Genomic DNA, 13,899 nt, shown 5'->3' with positions numbered 1-13,899 from the left:
AGCGGCTGGAGGGAGCGGGGAGCAGGGGCTGTGCGCGCGCTGCTCACTGGCAGAACTCCGTTGGGGGAAGGATGTGTGGGGGGCATCTGATAGCCAGCCCTCTTTAGGGCGTGTTCCTGCAGGGGTCTAAACTTGTTTAAATAGCAACCTCACACAACCCATACGGCAGAACTCGTGTTTGATGCTCAGCAACAGAGCACAGGACAATTGTAAGGGGGAGATTGTGTGAGTCTGAGCGTGCAAGTAGCCTAGAGAAATGCAAATGCCATACATTGTCGCAGAGGTGCACCTGGGTAACTTGGAGCCTGGACCTAAAGGCTTTTGGAGCCCCCACCCACAGTATTCTTAATATCTATCTATCTATCTATCTATCTATCTATTTTTGACATTTTGTATTTTACATCTTTCCCAGCCCCTCCCACCACCACACCCTGCCCCCCAGCCCAGCCTTCCCTTCCCCTTTCAGCACTGGTTGGGGGAGATGGAGAAATGGAAAGAGAAAGAGGGAGAAAGACTTGACCACACTACCCGGGACAGACTAAAAAGGATTTGGGGGCCCCTAGGGAGTGTGGAGGCCCTGGACTTCAGCCTGGAAGTCTAGGGGTAAGGGCGCCTCTGCATTGTTGCTGCTATGGTTTGAAAAGAATAATTTCCCAAGGGAAATTCCCCCAAATTTCCCAGTTTTGGGGACTAATTTATTCCCCAAAATTATTTGGGAATAATTTCCCAAGGATCAATAATTGTTCCTAATGAAACAATTGTCTATATAATTAATTATCTAAGCTAGAATGCGTGGGGATGCGTGGTGGAACTCTCATGAGATCCCGCAAGAGTTCCAGCATACTGCCTCACGCTCTGGTAACGGGCGCCGGGTCGGAGGAGAACGGGCCAGGACGGAGGAGGACAGGTGGCGGGTGAAGCCCCACTGCCCTGAGGAGCAGGATGGGAGGAGGGCGGGCCGGCGGGTAGAAGGTGGTGGTGGGAGGGCAGGGGAGATTGGGGCAGAAGATTGAGAACTAACTGGGCCTGAAGGGTGGGTGGGGAAACTAAGTGGTGCAGAAGTTTGGGGGGAGAACAAACTAGGCCTGAAGGTGGGGGGAGTGTAGTGGCGCACAGATGCTCTGTGCGGCACCAGCTTGTTTTGTATATTACACTGTAGCAAAGTGCATTTATTTCTTTAAAATATTATTCCAGGTAGAAGATGAAATAATGTATCTGTCAACTTTTGGGAATCGTCGAATTCAGATTTTTACAGTTTTGTAACCTAACAGTGTGTTAATGGTCTAATTTAGACCTTGACTGTCCACATCAGTTGGAAAAAATCTCACTCTGCCTCTCTTGATTGTGTGGCAGGAATCTAATCTCTGAGATATGGAGGAAATCCTTGCTTTGATTTTGAGCTAGGATTGGGAAGGTATGAGAGATGGAATCTGGCAGAGCTCATCTGCATTGTGAGCTGGAGAGGAATGAGCTGGAAATCTTGGGGGTAGAATGGCTAATATTTCAATACAGATTTGGGTGCATTGAAATTAGTCAGTTTAAAGTGCACTTAAGTCTGTTTTGGATGGTAACCTTTGTGTTTGAGGAGTGAGGCAGATTTTAATGGTTAAATTAAACCATAATAGTAATTGTTCATTTGCTGTGCTTTTAACAGAAGAATTTGTGATCAGAGTTGAGGATGGTTCTAAATGAGATGAGTGGTGATGGGTCTGAGCAAGAGGAAAACAAGGGCCTGGAACCTGATGTCATTGCCAGGGGAAACATACTTGAGAGTTTTACGGAGAGTCAAGAAGCACGAGAGTTGATTAACAACCTCCGATCAGTGCATGAGGACCTGATATTGCGAGAAACGGCAATTCAAAAGTTTAACGGTATGAGCTGTCTCTTTTCGTATGTATAGTTTTAGTATGTATCTCTTTTAGTATTTATAGTATAGTAAAGTATGTATAGAGACCCTATCTTCACATTTTGCTAAGAGCATGAACCACAAATGTCCTGCTTCAAATATAATTTCGTGTATGAGCTCACTAGGTGGCCTTAGGCAAGTCAGTATCTTTTGACCCCCTCTCCTGTTACCATATGGAGATAATTATACTTTCCCTATTTGAGGATACTGAAAATATTATTACTTTCCCAGAATCAAATCCTTGCTAATCTTTCCTATTACCGATATAAATCCTTAAATTTCCATTGAAGTGGTCTAGTCACTCTCTAAAAACGCCATTATTATTGTTTCATATTCATCAGTATTAGGCGTGTTATTTGTACTTGAGCAGTTAGTTCCCTGATGTTTGCCACAAGTAACATTGCATTCAAGACCTGATGTTCTGCAAAATACTCTGGTTTCACATTATTTTGCACATGTATTGTGAATTGCTTTCAGAAGATTTCAGATGCTGTAGGAATATCAGTCATTAATGCTTTATGTATTTTCTCTTTAATCTTCCAGTTTCCTACTTAACAGCATTCTTTCTATTTATTTACTTGCAAATGTGTTCTCAGTCTTATCATATTGAAGAGCTGATGACATTAACCAAAAAGTGGGTGCTCTTCTGAAAAGTTTAATTTTCCTCAGCAATCTGAAATTTGCTGATACCACAGTAACATGTTGCTTACGTGAACCATATAGAGTATGATAAGGCAGCAGTTGAAGATGTTGGCTGGATTTCAGACATGATGGAAACCAAGATTTGCTTAGCTAAAATCATGATCAACAAACCAGGATCTTAAACCATGGTTGGAAGCTGGTTTACAAACTACATTTTGTGCTAATCATGATATTCTGTTATGTCTGAATTCATAGGCCATTGACAAACCACAGGCAGGGCCATTGATCTACCTCAAGATGGCTGCTGCACCATAGGGATGTGCACAGAACCGGCAGGGGCTGGTTCGAGGGCGGGGGAGCATAGCTTTAAGGGTGGGGGAGAGTGCACTTACCCCTCCCTTTGCTTTCCCCCCTGCTGGCGCTCCATTTTAAAAGTCCCCGTCAGGGTGGCAGCGTACCTCCCTGCCGCCCCGTGCCCTCTTTGGCTGGAAGTCTTGGGTGCACGTGCATAAAAGGCCTCCGAACTGGTTCCGTGCACATCCCTACTGCACCATGGGAATGAGAGCTGCTTCTCCTCAGGTGGCTGCTGCATTATGGAGTTTTGTGAACTTTCTGAGAAGTGAAAATGAACTTTCTAAGCAGATGGAACAGCCAGCTCTAAACTATACGATATAGGAACATAGGAAACTGCTATATACTGAGTCAGACCATTGGCCCATCTAGCTCAGTATTGTCTTCACAGACTGGCAGCGGCTTCTCCAAGGTTGGAGGCCGGAATCTCTGTTGGTTCAATAAAAAAATCTTGTCCTATTAAAAAAATAAAAATAAAAATCTTGTCCTATCTTGGAGAAGCCAGGGAGGGAACTCGAAACCTTCTGCTCTTCCCTGAGCGGCTCCATCCCCCGAGGGGAATATCTTGCAGTGCTCACACATCAAGTCTTCCATTCAGATGCAACCAGGGCAGACCCTGCTTGGCTAAGGGGATAAGTCATGCTTGCTACCACAAAGTAGAAAAACAGCTCTAAACTATGATTTGCCCACTGTATATTGAAATTTTGTGTTATACCATTGAAAACCTAGTCATTGTAATGAAGAGCACAACATGGACATTATCATTGTGAGAATCTAGGAAAAATTTTATATAAACTTTACACACACACACACACACACACACACACACACACAGAACGCCATCTTCTTGGGCATTGTGGTGTAAGAAATGAGTTTTTTCTCATAATATGTGGAAAGCTAAAAGCATATTCTACCACGTTTGTCATGTCAGTCAGGGTTGTTCAAATGTTTAGTATCCTTAGACTGCCACCTAGTGATTATTTCGTGTAGTAGTGATGGATTAAGAGCAAATGGGAGTGCACCCATATACAGTATGCTCTGGTGAAACTGATTCTGTCTAATATAAAAAGTGTCTTGCATCCTGACTTACATTGCACATATGAAAATACTTTCTGATCACACAAGGGTGGAGGGCTAAATTTTGCTGATTCTTCCCTTCCCTCTGCTGTTTCTGATCCGATCCCATTATATGTCCCTGACTGTTGGAGGAACCAGTTGAGGGGGTGGACTCCCCCCCCATTAGAGGCTGCAGGTGTATTTCCCCCCCTAATTGGGGGAGTTTAGTTATTTTAAACTGGAGCTGAGTTTTAAAAAACAGTTTGTGTTGAATTTCTGCAAAGTGTTTAGAATGCACATTTATTTTGTTTTCGACATTCATTCTTCACACATGGTACTATGTACATATTAAAGATGCAGTGTAATGCTCTGTATTTAAAAACAGAATAAGCTCCAACCCTTAATGCTTTTTAATACAGAACGTTACAGTGCATCTTCAATATGTTTACCATATTATATGTGAAGAATGCAAGTGTGTGTCTTTCATTGCACATACATGTGGTGGGAAGCTACAATTGGCAGCAGTTTCTCAACATGTTCACACATGGGGGAAATAACAGTAGCAATAATAAATAATAAGCATTATTTTTTAGCCACCCCATAACAAACTCTTCTTTGTGTGACTCACAACATGCTTTTTTTACAATTCCTATCAGCCCCAGTCACAGTGGCCCGTGCTCAGGGATGATGGGAGTTGTAGTCCAGCCGCTAAAGGAGGGCCATCGTTGTGCAGCCCTGGTGTAAAGGTTTAACTACCATGGAGTGAGAAGGTTCTGAAACAAACCAATTTTGTTTGTTTAGGATTAAAATAGCGAAAGGTGACACAAAAGCAGGGAACAACGTTGTGCAGCCCTGCTTTACGCCTTTAATTGATCGCTAATTAAAGTGTTCCTGGTCCACTTCCTTTCGGGGCTGACTCGTTCACTTACAGTCTCGGCCCTCCAACAGACTGCCACGCTCCTCCTCCGTGTCATCAGCATGGACAGCAGCATGGCTGGACACCCTGCGCCTGCACTCTAGCACTGTGAGGGAACTCCATGATCTCTAGTGAGAGCTCGGTGCTAGCAGGTATTCATGCACAGTTGGAGGATGCAGGGGTTTAGATGCTACGTGTCCCTACCCAGGCACCATGTTGACCTGGTGCCTGGTGTTATTGAGAGCTAGTATAAGTCATAATATTAGCGTTTATTTTTGATCCCTTTCCTAATTATACCTAGTGTGGAATTTGCCTCTTTCACAGCTGACAAACACTGGGTTAGTGTTTTTATTGAGCTATATACCCTGATCCCAAGATCTTTTTCCTTGTTTGACCTAATCATCAGTGATATAAGAATATGGTAGTTTTTGCCTCAGTATGCACCACTATACACTTATTTACATTGAGCTGCATTTGCCACTTTGTTGCATGTTCACTGAATTTGGATAGATCCTTTTGGAGCTCTTCTCATTCTCTTTCGGTTTTTAACGTCCTGATTATTTATTTAATAAATGTGTAAACTGCCCACTACCAAAGTCTCTAGGCGGTTTACAGCATAAAACAAATGAAGAATTTAACAGTTTTAAAAAATCAGATTAAAATATCCATAAAAACACAGTGATTAGTGTGGCATGATGAACAAATCTGGCCACCTCACTGCTTATCCTTAAACCCAGATCATTTATGAACATATTAAAAATACTGGTTCCAATACAGATCCTTGGGAGACCCCATTTTTCACTTACCTCCATTAGGAAAACTGAGCATGTATTCCTACTCTCTGTTTTCATTTCTTTAACCATTACCAGTCTATAACATGACTTTATTAAATACTTTATTTATTAATTTTTTAAATTGAAATCCAACTACACCATGTCAACTGCATCGCCTCTGTCCATGTATCTCAAATAATTTGGAAAGGTTAGTGAGGCAGGCTCATTTTTGATGACATCTTTGTAAAGACTGCATTCTTTTTTTTTTTAAGTGGAAAGCTAGTGCATATTCTAATTCTTGTATACAACGCCAGTTGTGGGGAAGAGATGGCCCCCAAGAATGGGGGGATCTCAGGCGCTGTACTGAAACGTGTTATTTACCAAGATTTGGTAAACTTGGAGAGAGGAGGAAAGAGTGGGATGGCTTAGTATGTTTTGGCTCTTTCCATTATCAGAGTTCAAGAAGCTTGAATATAGACACTTACCCAGCCCCCTTCTTTACACCACAAGTAAAATAAATGCCCCATTAGTGGCCTGAGGAACTTTACAATGTGATATATATTATTAGTCAGGGCAGAAACCTTTCATTTGTTACTACAGTTTCCATTTTCACTTTTGAAATCCAAAGGTGATCTTTAATTACTTAGTATAACTACTAAAATGTGGCTTAGAGTGGAAAGAAACAGTGGTTTCAGTCTACATACTCTTCACTTTGAGTAATGCTTTAATTTTATGTTAGATGAACTGAATAATAGTAGAAAATTGGTGGTGAATGGTGAATGATTGATTTTCACTTATTGTACTTCTATATTTTAGTTATAATGAACAAGTACCAGGAGCAACCTCACCTTTTGGATGCACATTTAGGTAGGTTTTGTTGTGCCCTGTTATAAAAAGTTTTAATAGAATCTCAAGACTTCAAGTTAGTAATCTGTTGGGACTGAAATGGGAAAAGACTGGGATTACATTTGCCTTTACTGGACACTGGAATAAATTGCCTACCTCCATTGGCTTTGTAAAATCTGAACATTACATTTAGCAGAACTGTTTTGCTGTAATATGTGCGGTGTTTGCCTTTTAAAGATAACTTGGTTGGATGGAAGGATAATGTAAAGTCATTTGACTCAGAACAGGTAATAATGGAGCCATTATTATTATTATTATTATTGTTATTATTACATTTTTATCCCGCTCTTCCTCCAAGGAGCCCAGAGCAGTGTACTACATACTTGAGTTTCTCTTTCACAACAACCCTATGAAGTAGGTTAGGCTGAGAGAGAAGTGACTGGCCCAGAGTCACCCAGCTAGTTTCATGGCTGAATGGGGATTTGAACTCGGGTCTCCCCGGTCCTAATCCAGAACTCTAGCCACTACACCACGCTGGCATAATTGAAAATGACCTCACGTCTTTCCATATGAATGCAAGCTGGCCAGTCTACACTGTGCTGTTGTAACTCTGGGTAAAGGGATACAAAGATTCTGGGAATATCTTAACAAGACAAGCCAAGAACTGGTGGTCTAGTCTCTGACAGCTTAAGAGTCCCATTCTCCCTAAAAGAAAGGAGCCAGGGTTAAGGGTGAAACCTGTGGTGGTTACCTTGTTAGGATGTGTGTGTCACTTAATTCCATGCAGGTATGCTCGTTAAAGGCACTGCTTTTTTGTAGGGATGTGCACGTAACTTGTTTGGAGGCCCATTATGGGCCTCCGAACTGGTTCAAAAGGTGGCCGGTTCTGCTGGTTCGCTGTCCGGGGGCGGGGTGCTGCTTTAAAACCGGTGAGGGTGCACTTATCCCTCTCTATGCTTTTCCCCCACTGGTGCTCCCCTTTTTCAAAGTTCATCAGGGCAGCAGCGTATCTCCCTGGCGCCCCGTTACCCCCATTTACCAGATACAGCCAGAAGTATCCGTCGCACTGTTGCACGCAAGCGCCTGTGCCAGGACGTCGGATATAACTGGGCGCTTGCACGTGACAGTGTGTCGGATACTTCTGGTTATATCCGGTAAATGGGGGCAACGGGGCGGCAGGGAGGTATGCTGCTGCCCTGATGAACTTTGGAAAAAAGGAGCGCCGCCCGGGAACAGCGGACGGAGGGGTAAGTGTACCTTCCTCCGCTCTTAAAGCAGCACCCGCCGCCGCCATCGAGCTACCCCCACCTAGTTCCGTGCACATCCCTACTTTTTTGCACAAACATTTTAAGATGTGGGCCAAGGCCCCTTAAAGAAGATTGTACACTTTTCTTTTTTACTCTCTCAGAAGAATGAGAAATAGGTCATGTGGCATACGTTTGCAGGCTAATGTTTATTTTTCCTCCTTTACCATGTCTTCTTTAGAGTGGATGCTGAATTTATTACTAGGTATTATCCGGGATGAAGCATCTTCTCCTTCTCTAGTCCATCTGTCCTTTCAATTCCTTTACATCATTTCAAAGGTAGAAATGAATTGTAACCTATTAGAAATATGATTTATCCACTGTTGTTGAATGATATACAAGAATGTTATGTAGTAACGCATTAGCATATTAGATGTCATGTGAACAGCCCTATATAGGTGTATCTGTATCAGCTGTTTTTTGTGAGATGTGCCTCAGAGTGCTAAAATTTGGTAGTATTCTGCATCTCATCTTGGTTAGTGAGGTACAGAATATCACCCATTTTTAGTGTTTTCGAGCATCTCTGTAGTCCGTGTTTGCAGTTTATTATCTATCTATCTATCTATCTATCTATTAATTAAATTTATACCCTGCCCAAACTTATGTCTCTGGGCGGCTTATTATGAAGAAGTTGGCTCTTCATTAGAGGTACAGACTTCTTTGTAAAGCTCTTCATGAGGCCTAAATAACAAATAACATTGCCTGTTAGAAGCTTGCTGCTTGAAATAGCTTGTGCCATTGGATGACTTTAAGTATGTTATTCCTCAGCCTTCTGCTTCTAGGGGTCTCCACGTGAATATTCTTGTGATTGTCTTTGTGTATGTGGACTGAAAAAAATGCAAAGAACAGCATAATAATAAACTTTGTTAGCTGCCCCATAACAAATTGTTCTTTGGGCGGCTTACAACACAACATTAAAACATGAGATAAATACACACATTAAATCATAACAGACCAAAAAATGAAAGTGGGGGAAGAAAATACAAAATACAATACAAAAACAATTTTAAAAACATTTTTAATCAGTTACAATCAGATAATTTTTATTTTTTTTAAATTAAATTTAAAAATGTAACTGTCCTGGAACAACAAGGTACAAATGGGAAAACAAAAATAAAAGGAGTGAAGAAAGGAGCACTGATATATGAACATCTTTATGGGAGAATTATAGATTATCTAGAAGGCGTAGAAGGAGTTATGAAGTCCTGAGAGTCACTGCCTAAGACTACACCGTAAGCCAGCATGCATTGCAATCCAGTTTCTAGAGCTCAGGAAAACAAAACCAGGTGGGGGTACTTATCTTTATACAAATACTGGAGCGGACTCTGATGTGTGGATTTGGGAGGGTGACACGTCAAAGTATAAGGAGAATAGTATGGATGCTGATTGTCTTTCCCAGTTATCTTTCTTTAACTTTCCAAGGTTAGGGTAGTGTTAAACACCTCCGCCCCCGTATATCTACCTTGGCCACCCGCTTGGATGGCTTTAGAAGGGGTTTAGACAAATTCATGGTGGACAGGTCCATCAAAGGCTACTAGTCTGGTGGCTGTGGGCAATCTCCAGCCTCAGAGGCATGATGCCTCTCAATACCAGTTGCAGGGGAGCAACAGCAGGAGAGAGGACATGCACATACCTCTTGCCTGTGGGCTCCCCAGAGGCATTTGGTGGGCCACTGTGTGAAACAGGATGCTGGACTAGATGGGCCTTGTGCCTGATCCATCAGGGCTGTTCTTATGTTCTTAACCAAGCTCAAACAACTGTTAACTGGCATCACATGGTCAATCATAGTATCCTATGAGAGTCTGAGGGGGTTGGGAGTGGGAGGCACTGCTTTGCAGTGGTTCTGCTCCTACCTCTCAGGTAGGTTCCATTTGGAGACTGTTCTACAAAATCTGAAGGTTTGTATGGTGTCCCTCAGAGCTCCGTATTGTCTCCAGTGTTGTTTAACAGCTACATGAAACTGCTGGGAGAGATCATCAGGAATTTTGGTGCAGGGTGTTTTCAGTGTGCTGATGACACCCAAATCTATTTCTCCATGTCAATGTCGGGAGAGGGCATAACCTCCCTAAATGCCTGCCTAGAGGTGGTGATGGTCTGGATGAGGATAACAAACTGAGACTGAATCCAGATGACAGAGGTACTCATTGTGTGGGGTCGAAACTCTGGAGGTGATTTTGATCTGCCTGTTCTGGATGGGGTCACACTTCCCCTGAAGGAACAGGTATGCAGTCTGGGGGTGCTTCTGGATCCAAGCCTCTCCCTGGTGTCTCAGGTTGAGGCAGTGACCAGAAGTGCCTTCTATTAGCTTCGGCTGATACACCAGCTGAGTTCATTTCTTGAGATAAATGACCTCAGAACAGTGGTACATATGCTGGTAACCTCCAGACAGGATTACTGCAATGCGCTCTACGTGGGGCTGCCTTTGTATGTAGTCCGGAAACTACAGTTGGTCCAGAATGCGGCAGCCAGGTTGGCCTCTGGGTCATCTCGGAGAGATCATGTTGTAGCATGAAAGAGCTGTATTGAAAGAGCTACACCGGCTGCCGATAAGTTTCCGGGCAAAATACAAGGTGCTGGTTATAACCTATAAAGCCCTAAATGGCTTGGGCCCTGGGTATTTAAGAGAACATTTTCTTCGTTATGAACCCCACCGCCCATTGAGATCATCAGGAGAGGTCCGTCTGCAGTTGCCACCAGCTTGTCTGGTGGCGACTCGGGAACAGGCCTTCTCTGCTGTTGCCCCGAAGCTTTGGAATGTGCTCCCTACTGAAATAAGAGCCTCCCCATCTCTGACAACTTTAAAGACGCATCTGTTCACCCAGGCTTTTAATTAAATGGTGTTTTAATAGTTTTAACATTGCTTTTAAAATATTTTAAAATTGTTATAATGTGTCAATCTTTTCTGTTATCATTTATTTTGCTTTAATTAATGTTTTATCTTTTCTGTCATTTATTCTGTTTTAACTGATGTTTTAACCTTTCTGTTGTAAAACACCCAGGGATGTGAGTTTGGACTGTATAAAAATATGTTAAATGAATGAATAAATCAGTTGGCTCCCTTTCTTATAACTATTGATAGAGGCAGATAGAGTTTATAAAATAGAATGAAAAATAATAAAGCACTTTGTAAATTGATAAATACCCAAGAAATGATGTATACAAATAAATGTGATTGTACTACTTAGAATCTGAATAGAGATGATTCAGAGGGCGTGCATACATGTGGTTTTTGTGGTTAGGGGTTTTTCTTTTGGAGGTAATATTCCATCATGTGAGGAATGTTCTGCTGGCAATCTGCTGGCAGCCCAGGCACAAGTTTGCCATCTTAGTGAGAATTAGGCCTAGTGTGCCATATGTTAGCACAGTTGATGCTTAAAGGATGTCTTAAAGATACTTCTAAGTGGCATTCTGTGTGTGCTTTGGAGTAAGAAGGATTTGCTTCTAAGAAAACATGCATAGGATCAGGGTATTAAGAAGATCTAAATGTGACACTTTGTGCTTTGCGGGGGGAAATTGCGTGATGGATCTCTTTATTCAAAATATTTCCAAGCTTTTTATTTTACTATAACTGGAGAAGAGAACGTAGACTGAACATCCTTCTTTTTGTTAGGTACGAGGGTATAAACCCTTCCTAAGACTATTTCCTCATGAAGTAGTTGACGTACAGCCTGTCTTGGATATGCTTGTGTATCAGAATCCAAAAGACTACGAGGTGGGTTCTTTTCTTTTCTTACATCTAAAATAAATAAAAGCTGCAAAACTGGAAATGTGAGCAGATGGATGGGGAACAGGTATTTTAAAAATTTCAGCTAGAAGACCACAATGCTAATTTAGCAATGGCCATTAGGCTGCATTGACAGACACATAGTTGGTTAAATATTCTTTCGCTCACATTCTCTGTGAAGTAGCTACACAGCCATATTGTATCTGTATGCGCTACACACGCTTTCAGCGAAGCATGCTGCTCAGCCTACATTTTAAAGCCACAGCTACATTCTTGCAGCTCACACTTTATTCTTAGTGTGTGGAGAGTTGTGATTTGAAAAATATAATTTTTTTACTTTAATTAAAAGACCTGGGAATAGCAAAACCTTTTATGGAGTCAAAAACATGGATTCTTCCCCCGCCGAGTGATGTAATTTCTACCCTATGTTTGCATATGTCTCCAGAAACCCTGAACTTCTTTGGCAGGGTCCATGGAGATGGGCCTTAGGCTTGCTGAGAGAAATGAAGTAATCTCCCTTAACTTTGTTTGATTTACATCTGTTGATGATGTCATTTTGAAGTTTGATAAAACTGAATCCTGTTGGAAACAAATACAGTTCTGATTTTTTAATCTCTCTCTATCTAAAAATTTCAGTTTGTCACTCCTGAGGATGTGGACAAATTGCTCGGAATAGTGTGGCCTACCTCGTGTCCTCTTGATCCTTGCCCGACATGGCTTATATTATCTGGCAGGGAGGCTTTTGTAGAGGGCCTGGTAGAGATTATAAATGCTTCTCTGAGGGAGGGCAGGATGCTTGTCTGAAGGAGGCAATAATTACACCGCTTCTGAAGCCTGCCTTGGATCCCTCAGAGTTAAGTAACTACAGGCCTGTTTCCAGCCTTCCATGGCTGGGCAAGGTGATTGAGAAGGTGTTGGCCTCCCAGTTCCAGGTGGTCTTGGAGGAAACTGATCATTCTAGACCCATTTCAAACTGGCTTTTGGGTGGGCTATGGGGTGGATACTGCCTTGATTGGCCTGATGGATGATATCCACTTGGGAATTGACAGAGGGAGTGTGACTCCGTTAGTCCTTTTGGATCTCTCGGTGGCTTTCAATACTGTTGACCATAGTATCCTTCTGGAACATCTGAGGGGATTGGGGGTGGGAGGCACTGCTTTGCGTTGGTTCTGCTCCTACTTCATGGGCAGATTCCAGATGGTGTCTCTTGGAGACTGTTGTTCTTCCAACTATGAATTTTTGCATGGTGTCCCTCAGGTCTCCATATTGTTTCCATTGTTGTTTAACATCTACATGAAACCTCTGGTGGGAGAGATCATCAGGAGATTTGGTGCAGGGTATTATTAGTATGCTGATGACATACGTGGGTGGCCAGAGGTGCTTTTTATCAGTTTTGGCTGATATGCTAGCTGTGTCCATTACTTGAGATGAATGACCTCAAAACGGTGGTACATATGCTGGTAACCTCCAGACAGGATTACTGCAATGCGCTCTATGTGTGGCTGCCTTTTTATGTAGTCTGAAACTGTATCTCTGGCAACTTTTAAAAAGACACATTTTAAAAGACGCTGAAGATACATTTATTTGCCCAGGCTTTTGATTAGGTTTATGGTTTAAATTTTTAATGCTGGTTTTAAATGATTTTAATGTTAATGTTTTTAATGTTTAAATGATTTTAACTGTTAATTGATTTTAATTGTTTTTACTTGTAAACTGCCCTGAGCAATTTTTGGAGGGGCAGTATATAAATCAAATAAATAAATAAATAAATAAATAAATAAAATAATTTATTTTTATAATTTTTATAAAATATATTTATAGTCTGGATTTTGCATGTGAAGATGTTTTCACTCACACATATTGTAAACTTTCTGAGAACATGGGCAATACATTTATAACTTGTATTTTTGTACTAAAGAAAAATCTTTCCCTCTTATTTTTTGTTAGACCTGGGAGACTCGCTACATGCTCTTGCTGTGGTTGTCTGTAACATGCTTGATCCCTTTTGATTTGGCAAAGCTAGATGGGAATATCTCCTCTCCAGAAGGATGCACTCGAGTGCCAATAATGGATCGCATCCTCATGGTGGCAAAAGTGAGTATTGCTTTGATGTTAAGATCTATAGCAACTTCTATATGCTTGTGAAAGTGGAATACATCTTATAGTCTTCCAGGGTTACAGCAGGGCCATTGATCTAGTGTTGACTTGAGCCCTGAAACCTGGTCCCACAGGATCATATAAGACATGAACTAGGTTATCTTTTGGCAAGTTAGTGGGCAGCATCGAGACAAATGCTGCCCTTGTGTAAGCATGTTTAACTCATGTAATGGGAGCGGAGCAACTTCTGCATTCACCCCTTTTCTCTGATGCCCTCTGAAAAT

At 41.9% G+C, this 13,899-nt stretch overlaps 1 protein-coding gene across 4 annotated transcripts in view; it reads left to right on the top strand.

The window, feature by feature from the left end:
* TBCD (tubulin folding cofactor D) overlaps nt 1–13,899 on the top strand; it is a 218,846-nt gene that overhangs the window by 330 nt on the left and 204,617 nt on the right. For 2 of the 4 annotated variants that reach the window (XM_053293259.1, XM_053293260.1), the window contains exons 2-6: nt 1,655–1,871; nt 6,461–6,511; nt 7,976–8,073; nt 11,405–11,506; nt 13,466–13,612. In XM_053293259.1, coding sequence (XP_053149234.1) covers nt 1,679–1,871; nt 6,461–6,511; nt 7,976–8,073; nt 11,405–11,506; nt 13,466–13,612 — 591 coding nt within the window. In that variant the 5' untranslated portion in view covers nt 1,655–1,678. Of the gene's footprint in view, nt 1–70; nt 210–454; nt 604–1,654; nt 1,872–6,460; nt 6,512–7,975; nt 8,074–11,404; nt 11,507–13,465; nt 13,613–13,899 lie in introns of those variants that run through there. The other 2 variants (XM_053293262.1, XM_053293261.1) reach the window with 2 other exon arrangements.

The sequence above is a fragment of the Hemicordylus capensis genome, chromosome 2, assembly GCF_027244095.1.
Source record: "Hemicordylus capensis ecotype Gifberg chromosome 2, rHemCap1.1.pri, whole genome shotgun sequence".
NCBI classification, from domain to species: domain Eukaryota; kingdom Metazoa; phylum Chordata; class Lepidosauria; order Squamata; family Cordylidae; genus Hemicordylus; species Hemicordylus capensis.
This window is presented reverse-complemented; position numbering and strand designations above follow the sequence as displayed.